Here is a 21,960-nt window from a genome sequence, read left to right on the forward strand (position 1 = left end):
AACTGTACAGGTATGGATTACTCTGCTTCATTTCTAATTGATAACTGTCAATGACTCCTACCTATTCCTCCAGCACTACCTTCCTCTCCCTAAGTTGATGATCATCCCCCAAGCAAAGTGAGCACTTTGGAGGTCACTTCTTAAAAACCGAACTCTTTTAAGTCCTTTGGTAAATGGTAAATGAAGTAACTTGCCAATTATCGAGCTCCTAAATAACTTGTAGTGGTGTAGTATCAGTATTGTAGCTGGATTTCTGAAAGGCTTTGTGCTTTGTTTTACTGTGTCTTTGCGCTACCACAGCTGCCACACAGTGGGATTCCTGCTATTTTCTGCTTGTCTCTTAATCTCTCAAATGAAGAAACTATACTGTAGATTTTTGGGGAGAATTATCACGATCTTGGGGAGCTGTGAAGTGGGAAATACTTTCTTGAACTTGAAGTCAGAATTTTGCAGCAGTTTTGAGGGATCATTGATTCTAATCCCCACCTTTGTTATTTTTATTTACCCAAAAACACATTATTGATATTTCTACATTAAGTATCTCCTGTCTTCCTAGTAACTGCTGTAACCATGGAAGTGAGTAATTGTACCAATGTAATGTAAATAATTTTCAACTGGGAACCATGTGGGAGAATTTCAGCTGTCTTACATTTTGCTGGAAGTACTTTAGGAAGTACTTTATGAGGATAAATAAAAATTGTAAGGAATTAATGCTAATTTTATTTGGAGGAGATTTTATGGTCTAGCAAGTGAAAATAACATTTTAAAGTTCTAAATTGAGGTTTGGTTAAACATCTTTGACTAAAAATGAAATTACTTGTTGAACTCTACCTTGAACTTAACTTTCAGTTTATCTCTCAACATATATTGGAAATTTAGGAATAAAATTTTGGCTATCTTTACCAGATATGGAACCTATAACAGAAGAACTCTTTATCTGTAATAACCAGATTTGGTTGGATTTTTTTGTTTATTTTTGTTTAGTGCAGCCTTTCAAATAAAATATCTGCCTAGCCCAAAAGAATCAGAATTGAACCATTAATTGGTAAATCAATAGAAAATATATAAGATGTCACTAACCTGCCATTTAAAAGAAGATTCTTTTTGATTGACTAATTTTCCAAATGTTCAAGAATATTAAATAGACTAATTTTGATTCCTTCCTACTCCTTCGCTCCAAGTATTCTTGCTTAATAAATTCTGTGATAATATCCGTTTCTTGGTATTCTGTTAAATATTTCACTAAAATTATCACTGATCACTGTTCAAAAATAGAGAATAAATAGGATTGGTTTTCAAAATTTGGCACTTAGGCCAATTAACTCCCTCTACCAACAGTGCCCTCCCTATCACACACACACAGAGTAGAGGCAGGAAAAATATGAAGTGCTGGTTAAAAAATAAGCTGTACCAAATTCCATGTAACATTTCTTGAATACTCATGAGTGAAGTTTGATAACCTGTAGGTACATTTAAAATAAAATCCAAGGAAGTTTAAATACTGGAGGGTACTACCAAAAGCATATCATCTGATTATCCTTCCCAGATAGCCTCATAGCCAGTTACTCAGTGCTTGTAAAGATTTAGAATGAAAATTTCCCATGAAAAATGTGAAGTTTACATGATGTACAGTATTTGAGTATTAGCTGACATAAGTAAAAAAATTATGGTGCCAGTATTATCAAGCTATACAAATTTTTGTTCAGAGTACAAGTTATTTTTCTGTGTCGACATTCTGTACTTATTTACACTAAGTTTTGTGCTGTTTTGTTTCCTCTTTTTAAAGAATTGTATGCTTCACTTCATACATTTGAAATTTGCAGTTTTCTTAGAATTTAATTGGCAAGAAGACAGCATTCCATCAAACAAACAGACTGATGATGATCTTTTACTATTTTGATTATTAATGTTGCTTTAATATTTGTGAAAAGAAAAAATTTCTGATTACTTGATCAGATGTTTCCTTAGTTTTAAAGTTGTCTACTGCTCCAGAGTATTTCTACCATCATTTAATAGTGGCATTCTGTGTGCATAATTGGCAGCACTTAATAATGAATTAATGAGGTAGAATAGCCTGTAAACTGTTTTACTATTTCATTAACATCTGTTTACAAAACTTCCAAATGGCTTCAGTAAAATTTTGAGATTTTACTCAATAGTGGTAGGCTATAACCTACTTTAAAGGAAAAGAAATTCTCAGATATTTTGTACCTTACTCATTTTTACACTCTATTTTATTCTCTTTTCTTCTAACTCTCCCCTCAAACATCAATCCCCCCCCAAAAAACAAACCAAAAAAAAAAACTATGGGCTCCTTGAGGACCAGAAATTCATCTTTTTCCATTTGTATCCCCAGTGCCTTACTCTTGGTAAGTCTGTCAGAATTGTTTTATTCTCCTTTGTGTTGCTGTTCAGCAATGAACAGTGTCTTGTAAAATGTAAGAACTTAATATATTTGTAGGACTTGGGTGACCCTAGAGATCATCTAAGTCTAACTTTCTCATTTCATAGATATTATGAAACTGAAGTTTGGACAGTTTAGTTGGCTTAAATACTTATGTACAGAATGTCCAGAAAGGCTTAGTGCAGTTTTAACCTTAACAAGTTGCACTAAGCCTTTTGGGGACACCCTGTATATTAAAAAGGTAAGGTAAGAAATCTGTTCAGTCTGTCTTTTGTGGCAGATTTTAAGGGCTGTGCTTCTGAGTCTTAAAGACTTTGCCACTAGTTCCCACTTGGGTATCCCTTCCTGTCACCAGTTATTTTCTAGTTGTTTTCTCCCTTCAGAGTGTAAGCGCCTTGAAGACAGAGGCAGTTTGTCTTTTGGCTTTTATATTACCAGAACTTAATAGTGCAGTGTTTGGCACATTGTGAGAGCTTAATAAATGCTCATTAATCTTCTGAGCTAAGGGAGAACTTATTTAAGGGAAGGAATTGCTTGGGAAATCTAAAAGAAACTTTTGTTTATGATATAAAGGGCATTGTGAAGAGAAAATTAGGTTATTAATCTCAGAAAATCAAGTGAACAGAGTTAAAAATTTTACTTTCTTGATTCATAATGCTTTTTTGCAAAAAATTCAATAGGGCAAAGAAACACAGAGGTAATATTTTCAAACCTAGGAAAGAAAAATAACGAAACAGTTGAATTGGATAATTGAGAATTTTTAGAAACCACATGATTAATTTTACTGGTGCCTTTCATTACCACAGTGGCAATATTTGTGTGATCATATCACAATGGGGCTGAGTTATTTTCTTTTCTAATTTCTTTTTAACTTTTCAAATTTCAAATGTTTTCTTTAATGTCCCAGAAATCCCTCTGGAAAGCTGATGGATAACCTAATGGACGAGGTTTGAGTGTGCAGAGTAAGAATTTGAAATAGCAACAAAAAGGCAAATATTAAAAGTGTTTATAGTGGAAAGAAAAAAAGAATCCTATACCCTATAGGCATTAGTACATCTGAGTTCCAGTCTTAATTCTGCCACTGTCTGTTTGACTTTGGGACATTCTGAACCTTATGTTGGTCTGATGGTTCTGACTTAAAATTGGACTTAATAAGACACTTTGTGTGTGTATGTGTGTGTACACACATGTACATATGTGACCATCTAACAATTAGAGAAATGTGGTTTATTTAATCACATGGGAAGGATATTGCTATGATTCACCTCAACACAGCACCCCTACCTCAATTTGCCATCATTTTTCACTCCTGTCAGGTAGTAAGCATTTCTTAAGTGCCTGCTACATTTCAAGGAACTCTGGTAGGTGTTGGAGACACAAATACCAAGAAAAACAATCTCTGCTCACAGGGTCTTTTTTTTTTTTTAATTAAAAATTATTTTTCTTTCAATTGGGGAGAGACTTGTAACATGCATCCTCAAACAAAGCAAATTCATTAATTGCAGAGAGATACTTCTGTGGCTTTGTATGTGGTTCTTTCCTCCACCCTTAACACACACATTCTGTATCTTGAGCTGTACCCTATTCTATCACCTTTTTGTCAGGCTATATGATTGGGTAGCCTGTTTCATCTTATATCCTCTGTAGTTGTTGTTAGTCATTGATTCCTTCTAGTCCTAAAATTCTGAAACTAGTTAGTGAAAAACTTATTTACTTCCATCTTGAAAGGGTAAATAATAGATTAAACCTAAACTACAAATTTAAGAGGCATCCAGATACAGTAGAGTTAGAATCAGAGGATCTGGGTTTGAATCCTGTTCTCTCATTCTGTGACCATTAGCGACTCACTTAACCTCCCAACACCTCAGTTTACTATCTCCACAGTGAGGGGAATTGACTAGATTCCTTCTAGCTCTAAATCTGTAATTCTGGGATCTGAATTAGACTTGATGAATAACTACAATGAATAATAATACAAAAGCTGTCAAAACAATTGAATTGCCTTTTTCTTGAAAAAGATATTTTAAAAGATGAGGGTTGTATGTTAACATAGCAAATGAACTTGAATTGTAGAGCAAGATGCAATTACCTCCATTCATCCTCATATGTTCTCTCTCATCCCCCAAACTAGACCTCCAGAGAATAAGCCTATTAAGGATCTAAGCACTCTTGTACCCCCTTTCTATCTCTTGCTCTAAGAATTGTAATCAAATTATGACTACCATTGTCTCTGGAAAGGTCATATAGATTGACTTCCTTTTGTTCTGCTGATCATCTTTCTGACTTTACAAACCATAACTCTCTTTGCTGGCCACTAGGGATGTGTTCGCTTCTACACTAGACTATTAGCTCCCTGAAGGAAAAGACTTGTCTTAGTATCTTGTTTGTATCCCAGTACTTAGCATAGTGCTAAATTACATCTAAGTAAGCAATTAAATATTTTTAAATTATCGATCCTTCCTGACCATCTCTTAGGAAAATGACTTTCCTTGCTAAAAAGTTAAGCCCTTTCAGCTGCATTCTTGATTGATTTCCCTGACTTCCCATTAATTTCAGGACCTTTCTGGATTCCTCAATCATCTTCTTGGTACATCTTGACTGTCCAGTTGTTAGCGTCTTCCCCTTTGCTATCATGCTTGCTTTGTCTTTCCTTTACCCTTTTATACATCCTTGGTTTTATCTCATTTCTTCCTTTTCACCACCAAATTGAAAGAAGTGTCTTACACCATCTCCAATTCTTGTAACCTGACTTCTACCCCTCAGCCATCTGCCAGTCACAGTGCTAGATTTTAGGGACAAAATGAAGAGTGAAATTTTCATTGAAACTACATAGTCAGAGGTCTCATTTCTAAAATGTGGTTCTAAAATATATAAGGGACTGAGTTAAATTTATAAGAATAAGAGCCATTTCCCAATTCATAAATGGTCAGAGGATTTGGCAGCTTTCAGAAGAAATCAAAGCTATCAATAGCCATATTGAAAAATGCTCTAAATCACTAATAATTAGAGCAATACAACCTTATCAGATTGGCTAAGATGACAAAAAAGGAAAGTGATAAATGCTGGATGGGTGTGGGGAAAAGTATACCGTAATACACAGTTGGTGGAGGTGTATTAGCTTAATCGTTATCGAAAGCAATTTGGAATTATGCACAAAAAGCTATTAAATGGTACATACCCTTTGACCCAGTGATCCTACTATTGAAAAATCAAAGAGGAAAATGGTTCATGTACAAAAATGTTTATAACATCTCTTTTTGTGGTAGCAAGGAATTGGAAACTGAGGAGAAGCCCATCAACGGGGGAATGACTGAACAAGTTATAGCATGTGAATGTAATATAATACTATTTTGTGTTAAGAATTGATGAGGTGGATGGTTTCCAGAAAATTTAAAAAGATTTATATGAATTGATGCAAAACAAATTGAGCAGAACCCGAAGAACGATTTACACAGTAAGAGCAATATCATAATCAACTTTGAAAGACTTAGTAACTGAATAACACAATGACTTGCCACAATTCCAAAGAATTCATGATGGAAAGAGACTATCCATCTTCAGCCTTTGCCCTTTCATATGTGTGTGTGTGTGTAATGGATTTTATATTTCTTGTCTTCTCTTTGGGTGGGGAAGGAGGGTGGTGCAGCAGGAAGAATTTGGAACTGAAAAGAAATTACTGAATTAAATATAATGATTTTTTTAAAAACTGCTTATTCAAAGATGGCTAATAACCTTTTAATCACCAAGTTCAATAGTCTTTCTGCAAACCTCAGCCTTCTGTGATGGAATGAATCCAACAAAAATAAATAGAAAGCCAAATCAATTGTTGACTTAACCAGATTTGACTAACCAGTGACTATGGGAGTATTAAAGAATGTACATTTCTTGACATTTCATAGTTCCTTTACAGAGATCTTATGCTAGGGCATAAAGGAAACATAAACAATTGTTAACTCAAACTGAGTCTTCCAAAACTGGTCTTTCTTACACTTCTCCTTTTACACTATTTTTCTTAGAGATCTCATTGTCTCCCATGAATTTAATTGTTTTGTCTTTGTAGGTGACGAAAGATATAATAAATAAATTCATTATGGATCATAAAATAAATTTAGATTTGGTGCTATGCCATTCAGATTATTGAGGGGCTTCTTTTCAGTTCTAGACAAAATATTCATTTGGCTAGAATCTCCAGAAAAATAATGGAAAAGTATAGTCAAGGGAGGCATAGCATTATCGAACAGCAAACTAAACAGCAGTCACCAAAATGCCTTGGTATTGCATAAAACCCAGAAAAGTGGATCTGGGGAATAGGTTAGATATAACAAGAAACATCCAGGAGCATAAACCACTGGGAAATCTGAATAGCTCTACAGACATTGCGATTAGGAAAGCATCTGTATTAGCAAGGACCCTGGCAAGCACAGGAGGACCTGCTGTTACAGGTTCTTAGATCTACCTTTCTAAAAGGAAAGCAATTTTTGAGGGGGTCAACAATCACTTTAATCAAGCACATACATCATTCATTTAGTTCAGGGGGAAAAGTCAGCACCCTGAACTTCAGAGAAAATACAAACAGAAATTACAGACAGACCAACAAATGGTTTTCAGCCGTCTGACTATAGACAATACATACATTACCAGAGAGAGAGAGAAGAAGGACCAACATCTGGTATTTCAAGGGTTTGGGGGGGAAGCGCGCTTCTTAGAATGGCTGCCCAGAGTCTCATCTGGCACTTGGACCTTCTTCCAAAAAATAAGCTCCAAAGCAAAACCTCACCTCGCAGTATATATACTGTTTTCAGGGCTGGAGGGCATTAACAAAAGGTGTCTGAGACTTTTTAATGGGTGGAAAAGATCTTTAACTTCCCCCACCCACCATTAACCTTACAACATCTAACTTGCCCTCTAAGAGATAACAGTAAGTGCAAGATAGACATACAATTAACTCATCTGGCATTATTAGCTGCATTGATTTTATTTGTGCATAAGAATTTCAATTTTATGCTATCAGAATTGACTGTTTTTATCTTGGCCAATCTTTATGGCTTGTTTGGTTTAGAAATCCTCTCTTCCAAAGACAGTTGTATAAAGTATCTCCTATTTTTCACTAATTTATTTTAGAATTGTTTAGGTTATTTATTCATTTGGAACTTAATTGTGGTATATAGTGTGAGGTATTATCTAAATCTAATTTCTGCTTCTGAATTTTTATCATATAGAGAGTCTGAGCAACTTAGTGGTGCAGTTCAGTGAATAGAGTGTCAGACTTGGAGTCTGGAAGTCAGGAAGACCAAAATTCAAAATTTGGCCTCAGATATTCCAGGTGCAAGTCATTTATCCTCTCTTTGCCTCAGTTTCCTCATTTATAAAATGGAGATAATAGCACCTAATTCCTATGGTTGTTAATGAGAATCAAATGAGACAGTAATTATAAAGCACTTAGCAAAGTTCCTGGCACGTAGTAAGTGCTGTGTAAATGTTAACTATTATTATAATTATTATCCTTATTGTAGTTGATATTCTTGCATTTATTAAACCTAGACAACTGTTCAATTGCATTTTGGTCCTGTTTTGTTTTTTTTTTAAACTAGCTCTAATCTTTCCTGATTTCTACTCTTGTCTCTCCAACTGCCTGTTGGTCATCTAAACATCTAAAATTCAACAGATCCAAAATTCAACTTAATGCTTGTCTCCCCAAACTCTGCTCCCTTCTGAATTCCACCCCTATTACTATCAGAGGCACCATCATCCTCTCCAGCTCTTAATCCAGATGTCATCTTTGACTCCTCACTTTTTCCCGTTCTCCATATCCAGTCTGTTGCCAAGTCTTATCAATTCTGCTTTCATAACATCTTTCATATGCACCCTTTTCCCTTCTCTGACACTGCTACCACTTCTGTTCATGCCCTCATAATCTCATGCCTTGGACACTTGCAATACCCCTTCTGGTTGGTTTTCCCTTTCAGTCCATCCTTTACTCTGCTGTCACATAGACATTCCTAAAGCCCAGGGGGCTGACCATGGCATCTCCACTTCATTCAATAAACTCCAGTGGTTCCCTGTTGCCTCCAAAAATCCTCTATTTGGCATTTAAAACCCTTCATAAACTGGCCCCTTCCTAAATCTTCCTAATCCTTACACTGCCCCATGTACTCTTTGTTCCTTCCAGTGACCTTGGTCTCCTTTCTGTACCTTACTCAAGACATTCCATCTCCATCCTCCAGGCATTTTCACTGGCTGTTCGCTATACCTGTAATGCTCTCCCTCCTATACTCTACTTCCTGGCTTCCTTCAAATCCCAGCTAAAATCCTACTTTCTCTGGAAACCTTTCATGAACCCTTTTAATTCTCAAGTTTGTTTCCTCTGATGATTATTTCTGGTTTATCCTTGTATATGTCTTGTTCATACATAGTTATTTGTAACAATCTCTCTATTAAATAGTGAGGTCCTCTAGAGTAGGGACTATCTTTTACCTTTTCTTGTATCCCCATTGCTTGCCACATAGACTAGTAAATATTCTCTTAACTCCATTTCTAGACTCTGGCACTGGCATCTCTGAGACTTTGGTGTCTAGCTAGCTGGGTTGATTTCTCCTTCCTTCAAGTGTACTAAAATCCCTTATATAAGAAGGGGAGGGGGCACCAAGCTTTTCCCAGTTCTCCTTAATCTTAGGTCCTTCCAAAATAAGCTCTAATTTATCCTATATACATATATATATCTGTCTTGATTGCAAATAATTGTTTGCATGTTGTCTCCCCTGTTAGACTTGAGAGCAGAGACTATCTTTTACTTTTCTTTGCATCACCAGCACTTAGCACAGAGCCTGGTAAATAGATCCTTAATCTTGTTGACTTGACTTAGGGATTCATTGTAAGGAAAGGAGCTGTTGCCTCTGTGGCCCCTGACTGAATCACAGGGATTCTGTGTGGATCACAGTTTTAAAGCTGGAAGGGGTCAGAGAGGCCATCAAAATTCAACCTTATTTTACTGATGAGAGACAACTGAGGCAGCGATGTCAAGTCACTTGCTTGGGGTCACACAGCTAGTGTCTGAGGTGCAAAGGATTTGAATTGAGGTGTCCTGACTTCAAGGCCATTGCCCTGTCCACTGTATCACATCCTTAAGCAGTAGACTTTCCCATTAGCAAAGGTAAAGTTGACCTGATTATGATGGGGCTCTGTCTTATATACAAGTGATGCCAGACATAGTACAGGCAAGTAAATTTGCTTCATACTTGGTGGACATAAAATATTGGGAAATAGTTTGAAAAAGAGTTTGGACATACAAAGGGAAATCATAGTTACTTTTCTACATTGACTTATATGATAATTATGCCTAAAGAAACTCAAGATAGAAAGTTAAAACAATTTAAAGAATGACAGCAATTTAATTTGTATTTGTAGGATATTGGAAATAGGTAATAGTGATACTTGTTTCTGGTTTAACCTTAAAAAATAGAAAAAAAGTACTTGGAAATAATACACATTCTATACTTTTGTAAGAGTATTGAATTCTTTTAAGTGACAGTGAAAAATGAAAACTCAGAGGAACGTGTGTGTGTGTATATATGTGTGTGTTCCAACCTCCAGAAGCATACATTTACTTTTTGAAGACTTCTGAAATCTTATAACGATTGACTTAATAAAATAGCGCACAGGTAAATCATAACTCTCTCCCACCTACCCACACACATCACAATATAAATTAGATGATACAATGAAATTGTCTCCTCTTGTTTTGGTTTTTTTTTTTTTAGTATTTAAGGAAGGTATTAAAAACATATTTAGAAAATATAATGGGAAATAACATTCTCAAAATTACACTTGAGGTCCAGGCAATATTGCGCATCATTAGCAGCCAGGTAGTATAATTTAACTTTTTAATATTTTCATTATCAAATATATTAACAAACAATAAAAATAAATGGACAAGGAGCAGTTCAGCAGAACTAACCAGCTTGTAAACCAAGATTGATTAATAGCATATTCAATATTCTACAACCATAGTCTCTCGATCTCTACAAAAAAGAGGAGGAGGTATTGATTTTTGAGATTATCCCTAATATTATCTATTTCCTAGGGTGTGATAATCTGTACACTGGTAGTTTAGTGGTGTATAAGAAAGTTAATGCATTTTAATTTAGTTGGTCTCTGAGGGCCATTCTAGCACTAGGTCTGTGATCTTGTGAACCTTGCTTGAGAAATAATTTGCTATTGACTAGCATTGGATGTTAAAAGAGGCCAGTTATGAGCATACTTTGGATAGTCTCATTAAAAGGCATTCTTACCTCAAGGAGAGGTTTATAAAATATCAACTTATTTGAAAGTAACTGATTTATCTATGCTGTAACTAATTATTAGAAGCTAATGAATAAAATATTATCAAAATTATTACTTCAAAGTACGTAGATTTCCACAATACAGTAAATAATAATATGGTATCTTTGTCAATCTAAGTACCTTAAAATAAAAACAGAACATTTTAAAGTATAAAGTAACTATTTTGTTTTTTCTCTTTGCTAGGTTTGTAAATATTACCTGTGTGGTTTTTGTCCTGCTGAATTGTTTACAAATACCCGTTCAGACTTAGGTAAGTAATTTGTAAAGATTGGTCATTGTCATTGCTAAGTGTTGATTTTAAAATGCTTTCCTTTATGATACTATCAAGAAATATTTTATCAAGGTTTGCCAATAATTTAAGTAATCTTATCTCTTCCTTGGCTTACTAGTATATTAATCTGCTACTTTAGTTTTTGAATTGTCTTAAAAATACAAGAAACTTAACCTTTCTGAACCTTATTTGTAAAATAATAACAATAGAAATAGAAGGGATGTTGGACTGTGTGATTTCTCTAGTTCTGAGCCCTCTCATCTTATAAAAAGTGTCATATGTATTTAGACCAGTAATTTTTTTTTTCTCTCAGAATGGCACCAGGAGATGGTATTTGGAAGGGCTTTATGTAGGTACCCTTTAGAAGAGTTGAAAGGTTATTGACATACCTTGAATATTCTTAACAGGAATTCCTGTTAGTGTGAATTGATCTAAGACATTTTTCATGGATCTATTATTAGAACAAATTGAAGACCAAACATAATTGCATTTCTATGTAATTATGAACAAAATGGCTATTTAGGATGTTAAATGCCTTTCATTGACTGGAAAAAAGGCTATTTGCTGAGAATTTTTTTTTCATTTCTTAATTCCTAGGTCCATGTGAAAAAATTCATGATGAAAACCTTCGGAAACAGTGAGTTGCTGTTGCTTTTGTAGCTTTTTGTACGGTTTTTGATCTAAAAGGATAAGATTCAGAGGATGCTTAGAGTTCGTTAAAGAAGAATGCGTGGAGCACTATTTTTTTTTTTATTTTATTTTATTTTTTTTTATTTTGTAATGTTTAACAATCGCTGCCATACAATTGTGATTTTATCCCCCCCACCTACCCCCCACTCCCCCCTCCCTCCCCACGACTGCATACAATTCTGTATAGATTCTACATATACTTTCCTATTGAGTATATTTTCACTATAGTCATGCTATGTAGTCAGACTAAGATAAATGAAAGAAATCGTATAACAAATCAGAACATGATACACAAACACATACACATACACAAACATGATCTGCTACAATATGTGAGTGACTTCCATATTTCTCTCTCTGAGTGTGGCAGGCATTTTGCCTTGAGATCCTCCATTGGGATTTTTTTTTTTTTATTTTGGTAAGAAGTTCTTGTGTTATAACAAAAATCTAAGTCTACCAGAAAAAACTCTCACACACTGTGGTTGTTGCTGTGCATAAAGTTCTCCTGGTTCTGCTCCTTTCACTCAGCATCAGGTCATATAAGTCCTTCCAGGCCTCTCTGAAGTCTTCTTGTTCATCATTTCTTATGGCACAATAGTACTCCATTACATTCATATACCATAATTTATTCAGCCATTCCCCAATTGATGGACATCCCCTTGACTTCCAGTTTTTGGCAACTACATAGAGTGCTGCTATAAATATTTTTGTACATGTGGGACCCTTTCCCATTTTTATGATCTCTTGGGGATATAGTCCTAGTAGCGATATTGCTGGGTCAAAGGGTATGCACATTTTTGTAGCCCTTTGGGCATAGTTCCAAATTGCTCTCCAGAATGGTTGGATGCGTGGAGCACTATTTTTTAAATCTTTGGGAGTGGCAGCAAAGACATTCCTTTTATCTTTTTATACATGGTTTTTGGAGATGGTTGTCTTATTAGATAGGGAGTAGTAGAATGATGATTGGGAGTTGGCAGTTCAATTCTCATTTTATGGTAGTATATACCTTAATTTGAAAGAAAGCCTCAGAATAGTCAAGGTAATAAATGAAAGTAATCAATTACTTTATAAAGTATAGTGGTAGCTTTCAACATAATATCATGTAAAGTGATTTCTGTATAAGAAGGCACATTTTTTTTTTTGTATTTTGTTTTTCATTTTGTCAGGTATGAGAAGAGCTCTCGTTTTATGAAAGTTGGTTATGAAAGAGATTTCCTACGATATTTACAGAGCTTACTTGCAGAGGTAGAGCGCAGAATTCGACGAGGTCATGCTCGTTTGGCACTGTCTCAAAACCAGCAGTCATCTGGGGTAAGTTTTGAAATGAGACTTCTCAGTACTGGAGCCTTCATTCTGTATCTTGCCAATACAATAATACAGTATCATTTTTTCTCTGTTTACTTGTAGGATGACATAAGATTTAAAGGCAGTCACTTTTTACTTTACTGTGTTTATTAAGCATCAGTGAAGCCCCATGGTGTAGTAGTTAGGGACCTAGCCTTGTAGTCAATAAAATCTAGGTTGAAATGCTTCTTCTAACATATAACAACTTGTGTGACTATGGGCAGATCATTTAATAATGCTCAGTGCAGATGGTAGTTTCCTAAGATTGTTATAAATGAGATGCAGTGCTGTTAAGCATAATATCAAATTTACTAACTGAAGGAAATCAAAGAAATGTAGTACTCCATATGCTTTCCTGTAAGAATAGAAATACGAAGGAAAATTTATTTTGCTAATTACTTCTGTTTAAGAATTTTAATGGGTAAACATTAGTGCAATGAAGTGTCAGAGTATAAAGGTTTGCCATTTTTTCTCTTCATGAGTTGTTGGTTTGTATATTTTCTTGATCAGGCCGCTGGACCTACTGGCAAAAATGAAGAGAAGATTCAAGTTTTAACTGACAAAATTGATGTACTTCTGCAACAGGTAAGAATTATAGACATAATACCAGAAAAAGTTGAGTTTGTTTGTTTGGAACTGTCTAACTGGTTCTCTTTTTATTAGATTGAAGAATTGGGTTCTGAAGGAAAGGTAGAAGAAGCCCAAGGAATGATGAAGCTTGTTGAGCAATTAAAAGAAGAGAGAGAATTACTTAGATCCACAACGTCAGTGAGTAACAATTTCTTTCTATTTTACCCGTTGCATTTGTGTGAAGTTTCACAGGGAATTGATTGGCCTGAGAATAACTTTATAAAGATTATCCTCTTAGTCCCCAAAAGTTTTTAAGTATTCATTTATCCTTTAATACTTCAAAAGATCCATCGTTTCATTGGTGATGGGATAATTCTCCACTAATTGATATATAACTATGAGTTGTTTCAGTGAGAAATATTCATTACCTGATGACCAACCTTATGATTATGAGCCTGTCTGAACTTAGACTGATCTATGGAAAATAGATAATAGTCTTGAAAGCTTCAATTTCTAGATCAGTGATTGTGTAGTATTGGGGGAACAAGGGTCACCTCTGTGACAGAGGCAGTAAAGTAGAACTTTACTGGAGGGTTTATATAATTTTTCATAGTCACATTATTTTCTTAAAAGTTAATAATAAATTACTCAGCAAATGTTTTTCTTTAGTGAAATGGAAGTGTTTTAACAACATTTTCCCCCTCAAGTCTAAGTGGGAAATGTCCAAATATTACATTTTGAGCAAACATTAGTTGATTTACAAGTGCTCAGTTTGCATTGTTTGGCTAACTTACGCATAATAAATGTGCCATATACCAAATATCATGTGCTATGATATTTGAAGGGATAATGTAAACATTATCCTTTAATCCATTACAACAACAAGTTTTTTCAAGCTTAAATTTAGTCTTGTTGAAAAACAAGTTGTTGGTAAGAGGGACATTTTTTAGATCAGGGTTCCCTAACCATTAGATTTCAAATCCTTTCCTGCTTGATTTCCAAGTTGGCATTTCCATGCCTCCCACTGAGGTTTGCCAGGATTCCAGCTCTGCTGAAAGACTTTACTGTCAGCATCCCCTGAGGCGCCCACCTCCACCACCCCAATTCTCAAGGCTTCAGGGAAATTAAAAGTAGCACCTCATTAAAAGGTTGGTGTCCCTTGTTCTGGAGGTTAGATCTTGTTCCATGCTTGTATATAGTTGGGGTGTGGGGGGAATGTTGTTATAACTGACTTCTTGTTTCAGACTATTGAGAGTTTCGCAGCTCAAGAAAAACAAATGGAAGTTTGTGAAGTATGTGGAGCCTTTTTAATAGTGGGAGATGCTCAGTCCCGAGTAGATGATCACTTGATGGGAAAACAACACATGGGCTACGCTAAAATTAAAGCCACTGTAGAAGAATTAAAAGTAAGTATTATCTTAATGGATTAGGAGAGATGACATATATATTTAAAGATGACATACATATGTACAGAAAAATTGCCAAATACTTAAAAGGTGATCAGGATAAGGAAAGGTTTTGTGTAAACGGTGATATTTGAGCTATACCAAGAGCTTTCTCTACCTTTCCAAGACAGTCAGAGATTCTACCAGGCAAAGAAGAGGAAGGATGGAATTCAGGCAAGGCAGATGGCTAGTATAAAGGCATGAAGGTGAGAGACAGAAGTGGTCTGTGTGAAGAACAGGGAGAAGGACACTTCAAACTGTGAGGTGTGGGAGGGAAAGTAATGTATATTGAGGTGGGAAGGATAGGTTTAGGGCCATGTTGTAAAGGGATTTTAAAAGCCAAGTAGAGGAGTTTATATTTGATGCTAGAGATAATAGGAAGTCATGGGCATATTATGGATAATATGCTTCTAAAAGAGACTAAGAAAAAAATGATTAGACAGGTGAAAAGAGAACTAGGAGAAAGCAGTGCTACAAAAATCCAGAGAAGATATTATCCAGGAGGGGGGGAGATAGTAATTTATAGTGTCTTATGCTCGAGATACAGCAGGAAGAATGATGACTAAGAAAAGACCATCAGATCGTGGGTAGAGAGCAGTTTTAGTGAATGATGATGGAGGTCAGAAGCACAATTGCAGAGGATATAGGAGTGGGAGAAAAGAGAGGAAATGGAGGCAGTGAAAATAGATAGCCTTTTCTTGTAGTTTGTAGAAAAAGAGCAATGCAGTATGATAGCATGATAGTATAGTAAGGTCTAATGAAATTTTTAAAGGATGGAGGGAATCCCGAAGCTTCTTTGAAGTTAGTAAGGAGGGAACTAGTAGTTGAAAGGCTATAGGGAGATGGGATGATTGCGGGATGAGATTTAGGTTACCTGTAAAGAGGCTGACCTTGGCAAAGGATCTTGGAATGTAAGGCACCTTAGAAGTCATTGAATCCACCCCCCTCATTTTGCATTTAGGAAGTGACTTGCCCAGGGTCACATGGCTAGCAAGTACCTGATAAGAGATTCAATACTGTTATTGTCTTAACTCAAAGTCTGATGTCACTGTTAGAGAGGGGACAAAAGGAGGAGAAAATGGGAAATAAATCCCAGGGGGCTTTTGAGATGAAGAAGAGGGGAGAAGAAGGTGCTCATAGGACATGACTTCATTCAGCTTTCTCCATAAAATTAAGAGTTAAATTTTCTTGGGTGGGGAAAGTTGGAGACTTGAGAAAAGAGAGTTTTTTGCAGGAATAAGAAACCAGTTGGAGAAGCATAACAGGATTTCTTACTGAAATTAGGATCTAGTAAAGTGAAATAATGAATTTTTGTTTGACCCAGTCAGTTTGCTTTCCTGACTTCCTCTATATCTGTTTAGTTGAACATGAATAGAAAGAAAAGAAGAGATCTGTGATTCAAAGATAGTCACTCTGGTTTGGAGAGGAGTAGTCAAAGGGCATGGGAATCAGAGTAGAGGACAGTATGGAATTACTCAGCTGAACATGAAAAAGGAAGAAAGTGAAGTTGGGTTAACAGCCTGAGAAAAAACGAGGAGTGGAGAGGTTTGAGGGTGAATGGGTTTAGGAGAGGTGAGGCATAAGGCATAAGGAGTGAAGGAATTCTAGGAAGTTGTTGTCAGAGGTGTGTCAGATTTCAATCAGGTAAGTAGAAACACTTGTGGGCTCTGATTCAGTTCAGGATATGATTATCACTGTGGGTTCAGAAGTAGACTAGAGAGAATTTGGGTATGGGATTTGAGGAACCAGGAAGTTAGGGTGTTTGAAGTAGCATCACGGTGCATATTAAGACTGACATCTTAAAAGCAGAAGTTGAGAAAAAGGAAGACAGCGAGCCAGGTGCTTGAACTCTTTGAGAAAGGAAGGAGAATGTCTTGAGGTCTGATAACTTAATAGAATCAACTTCAAAGAAGAAGTTAAAGAATTTTGGCTGTAGTAGCCTGAAAGTGGCAGTGAAGAGCAAGGAATATTGAGACTTCCTGTAGGACTAGTGTGTCAGGAGGTGAGGAAGAAGATATCAGCCAGTGTTGGAGAGGTTGGCCAGGGATGCATTGTCATATAGAAGAAGCCAGGTCCCTGTGAGTGCAAATATAGATGGAAAAAGTAGAGGAGGAAGTGTTTCAGAATGAAGAAAAAGTTTGCTTATGGAAGGGATGGGCAGAAACGAAGTGAAACATAGGATGGGGAGATTTGAGAAGAGATCTTGGGGTACTGGACCTTTCTGCTCTTGCTTGCTTTTCTGGAAGCAAGACTAAAGAAGCATTAAATTGGCCAAAGAAAATTTATTTTATTGGCAACATTAAGTGATTATCAATTATTTAAAGGTCGATAATAGGGTTTGGCTGATCATTTTGGGGGTTGGGAAGCAAGCACTGAAGTACATGGTGGGTTTTTCCATGGTTAACTAGATTAACAAAAGGTTGATAAAATCAAAAAGTGTTAAGTGCACATCATAAGATTCAGAACTCGGAGACCTGCTAACTCCAACTTCCCCTCTAGTTATAGACTGTTTTCACTTTCAGTCTCCTGATCTGTGAGGAAAAAAAACTCTAGAAGTCTTAAGATAAACCACCCAGTAAATCTGGAATGGATCATAAACAATTTATAACTGGCTTGGGCAACCTGAAGTATTTTTAAGAATAACTATAAATTTAAATCTAAATTTTCTTCCTTAGGAAAAGTTAAGAAAAAGAACTGAAGAACCCGAACGTGATGATCGTTTAAAAAAAGAAAAGCAAGAACGAGAAGAGAGAGAGAAAGAGAGGGAGCGAGAAAGAGAAGAGAGGGAGAGAAAGAGACGAAGAGAAGAGGAAGAAAGGGAAAAAGAGAGAGTTCGTGACAGAGAAAGACGCAAGAGGAGTCGTTCACGAAGTAGACACTCAAGCCGGACCTCTGACAGAAGATGCAGTAGGTCCCGGGACCACAAAAGATCAAGAAGTAGAGAAAGAAGGCGGAGCAGGTACTGTGGCACACTGTGTTAGCTGTATAACTGCCCACAAGTAGGAGTTTGGATTTAATGCATTAGAACTATAAAAGAGGATGATACAAAGTACTTCACACATTTTCGCCATTGCTCTTGAAAACAGTTATTTGAAGTTAAGTAAGACAAGTTGTCTTATTCCCAGTTTTAGGATGAAACTGTTTCAGAAAGCTGGAGTGGCTTACTGTTCATGGTAGGGTCAGACATCAAGTTGAGTTCCTCCAACTTTGAATTCACTTTTCTTTTAAGATTTAAGGATCATTAAATGCTGAAATTGATTTCAAGAGAAAGACTGATTACTCAACAGAGCAGTCTTCATTTCAAATCTTTAGTCAGATCATTTGCAATCAGACTGGGCACCTAATTTTTAAAAGAAAAGAGGAAAATGGTCTTTTGAGTGCCTTTCTAGCATAAGATATTTAAGCATTCGAGAGTGTTAGAAACAAACCAGGATGTGGCTTGTTGTGTTTCAGTTTTGTTACATAGGGTTGTCAAATGAGCTTTATTGCTTTCACTTTCTAGCATGCATAATTTTTAAATGAATGTTTATTTTCCTGTCCTTTTTGAAAACATGATAATGAGCAAAACTTACTTAGTGGTGTTTTGTTTACACTGCAGGTATTCAAGGGATGGATATTTTAGAACAAGCTAAATGATGAATTTTAAAAGTATAACATAACTAAAACAGAGGTTCTTAACCTTTTTTGTGTCATGGTCAACCTGGACATTCTGGTGAAGCCTTTGGATCGCTTCTGAGAATAATTTTAAATGACTGAAAAAATTTCAGATAGAAGTCAGTGAAAATAAAGGTGTCATTTTTTTTCCCATTTTACTTCACAGACCTTCTGAAATCTAGTCATGGATCCCAAGTTAAGTCCTCTTTCTCTAAGGAGAAAAAAAAGCGCGAACCTTATCTCTCAGTAATTCACACTTAGATATAAATGATAAAAATATACTGCCAGGCAAATAAGTTCAGGCAATTTCCTTTCAGTAGTATGTTTTACCTTTCTTTGTTAATTGTCAGGTGGGATTTTTTTTTTATGACTTTCAACTGTAATATTGGCTAAAATTTTATTTTGTTTTCAATGATTAAGGAGTAGAGATCGACGGAGAAGCAGAAGCCATGAGAGATCAGAAAGAAAACATAGATCTCGGAGTCGAGACAGAAGAAGATCAAAAAGTCGAGATCGAAAATCGTATAAGCATAGAAGCAAAAGTCGGGACAGAGAGCAAGATAGGAAATCTAAGGAAAAAGGTTGGTTTTTTAGTGAATTTTATAAGAGATTATTTCCTCCCTTCTTGTCCCAAACTACTTTCCTTGAGACTCCAATGGAATATAAAGCTAATACCCATTTTCAAGCAGCAGGATGAGTTTGTCATTTTCTTCTCTTACAATTTGAATGTAGAAGTGTCCATTAACTTGGTGTTTGTCTCCTTCAAATAACACCTATTGTTGGCACACTCTGAAATTGAGTTTTTTGAAGATTTCAATTGGATTCCAATTGCACAGTCCTCCTTTGGTTATTGGTAACAAGAGTGTTTAACTGGATAGTAATGGCAGTTTATTAATTAGATGTGTTTTAATGGAGGTTGTTTAGTGTGTCTACCACATTGGTATTATCATATTTATTTAGTAATTCTATTCTAACTCCTAAAACAACTTTCAGATAAGACTTGACTACAGTTTTTTCTGTTGAACAAATACTCTTCCTTTTCATCTCTTCCTGTTACCTCCCTGCCTTTTGTTTTATACTTTTCCTAGAACTCTTAAACATCTTTTATATTTGTACCAGACATATCTTCCCAGGAATGTTTCTTGACTTAACTTTCTTAGCTTGTCTGCAGATCATTTCTTTTCATCATCAAGTCCCTTTCTACTTTAGTCTTTTTTTCTTCATATTCCTTTAGATCTAGGCTTCCTTTTTCTTTGTACTGACCAAGCTATTAAAGTTTCTATTCCCTGAAAGTGTATATATTTTCCTGTCTTGTATGTTTGTAAGTGATGTAAAAGAAGAAAAGCCTAACCCTGGTTTTTGTAGCTTAGTGATTGTTACTTTCCTTCCACTTGATTTGTGTCACCATGTGATTATCAGTAGCTTTGGTATGTGCTTTTGTTTTAAAATACATGTGCAAGTCTTTATGTAATGCTTTTTCTTTCCTAGTATGGAAATAAGCTGGTATTGTACTCTTGCTTTGAATTCGTATTCTTAGTTAATTTCTTAAATTTTTAATGATGAATAAAGACCACCAGAAGAAACTTTCTAAGATATATTAATAATTGATAATTGTGCCCTCTCCTGTGTGTATCCACTATTTTCACAAACTGGAATGAAGGCTTATAGTACTCTCAGCTTCACCCTTAATCAAAAGAATAAGAAACATGGAAGATAATTTTATTTCTATCTCTTAACCGTACAACTATTGTCAAGCCTTGATTCTTTTTGGTGACTATTTGCTACCTGGGTGTAGTGAATTTCTTGTTCAGAAGGCAATTGATTCAAATGTATCTACGTATTGCATTGATTTAAAAAAAAAAAATCCAAGCCCTAGTCTTCATTTGTAGGACTTTTAGGATAGTGTGTTTTATTGGCAAAAAGACCAGCTCTCAAGATCCACATAGTAGTGACAGTAGAGATCAATCTGGTGATTTCTTGGTTCTCTACTTTCATTGTTTTTGGAAGATCTTTCTCAGTGTCTATTAGGTCTAATAGCACTTAATTCATTAATGCCCTTTGCGGTAGTTGATTCATTTTCCACCATTAAATGTAGTTTTTGTCATAACCACCTAAGACCAGATTAGAGTAGTAAATGGTATGTAGTATGACTAAAAATAATTTTAAAAATTTTAGTAAGATTACAGGGAAAAGATTTAGACATTGGCAGCTTGTGGTGCAGTGCATAGAGCATTGGGCCTAGAGCCAGGAAGAATTGAGTTCAAATCTAACCTCAGACATTTACAAACTGAGTGATCCTGGGCAAGTCACTTAACCTCTGTTTCCTCATCTGTAAAATGGGGATCATGTTAATAATTAGCATCTTCTTCATGGAGTTCTTGGGAGGTTCAAATGAGATAATTGTAAAACACTTAGCACAATGGCTGGCACATAATAAGAACTATATAAATCTTAACTATCATTATTATTAGCTCTAAATTCAATTCTTTCCAAATCATAACTCATTCAAGCTGTTGACTTACTGGTTCAGCAATCAAAATGTCATTTCAAACAGTAAACAAAAGTCTCACAAAGTAGTAACTAAGCTAAGCTAATTATGATGATTAAATACAGGATTTTCCATAATGCTATTTAGAGGAAAGACAAAAAAATTCTTGTCAGACCCTTCTTTCTAAGATCCAATATGCTATCACTGACTTATTGCCAAAATAACTTTACTGTTTTGGAAATTCGTTCAGTAGCGGTCTAAAGACATTTTAATTGCTAGATGGCATACATATAAGTTTGTTATTTATGGACCAAGCAGTTAGGGATAAGACCCAGGAGTATACACTGCTTCATGATGGTGTGTTGCATAAGTTCAGTACCCTCAAGTGCTCTGTTGAAAATGGTTTCTTCAGTTCTATGAAGAGAAAATTTTGATGGTCACACAGATCTTTTGTGAAAAAAGAAAGTTAAGTATAGGCTACTCTCTTTGTCATGAGAGTTTTCCATTCTTTCTCATAGCCCTGAAATCCACTACACCTTGTGGATGTCCTTAGGACGATTAAGATCTACCATATTTACATAGGGCAGAAGATAAGATTATTGGACTGAGTACTAGTCCTCTGCGGATCAGCAAGACGACTCTTCCACATTGGAGCTACCTGTGCATCGGAGAAGCCCCTAAGGCACAAAGGGAAGACTTTCCCACAAGGTTAGTTAGAGCACACAGTACTTGAACAAATTCCCACAGTGCACAT

General features: G+C 35.7%; 1 protein-coding gene across 8 annotated transcripts in view; it reads left to right on the forward strand.

Annotated features, from left to right (window-relative positions):
* LUC7L3 (LUC7 like 3 pre-mRNA splicing factor) overlaps positions 1-21,960 on the forward strand; it is a 56,244-nt gene that overhangs the window by 3,457 nt on the left and 30,827 nt on the right. For all 8 annotated transcript variants that reach the window (XR_011975239.1, XR_011975241.1, XR_011975236.1 and 5 more), the window contains exons 2-9: positions 10,928-10,994; positions 11,613-11,652; positions 12,872-13,016; positions 13,560-13,634; positions 13,713-13,817; positions 14,864-15,025; positions 17,740-18,023; positions 19,139-19,299. Coding sequence is in view for 3 of the 8 variants with exons in the window: in XM_072646696.1 (XP_072502797.1) it covers positions 10,928-10,994; positions 11,613-11,652; positions 12,872-13,016; positions 13,560-13,634; positions 13,713-13,817; positions 14,864-15,025; positions 17,740-18,023; positions 19,139-19,299 (1,039 nt within the window). In the remaining 5 variants the exon portion in view is untranslated. The remainder of the gene's footprint in view (positions 1-10,927; positions 10,995-11,612; positions 11,653-12,871; positions 13,017-13,559; positions 13,635-13,712; positions 13,818-14,863; positions 15,026-17,739; positions 18,024-19,138; positions 19,300-21,960) is intronic.

The sequence above is a fragment of the Notamacropus eugenii genome, chromosome 2, assembly GCF_028372415.1.
Source record: "Notamacropus eugenii isolate mMacEug1 chromosome 2, mMacEug1.pri_v2, whole genome shotgun sequence".
Classification (NCBI taxonomy): Eukaryota; Metazoa; Chordata; class Mammalia; order Diprotodontia; family Macropodidae; genus Notamacropus; species Notamacropus eugenii.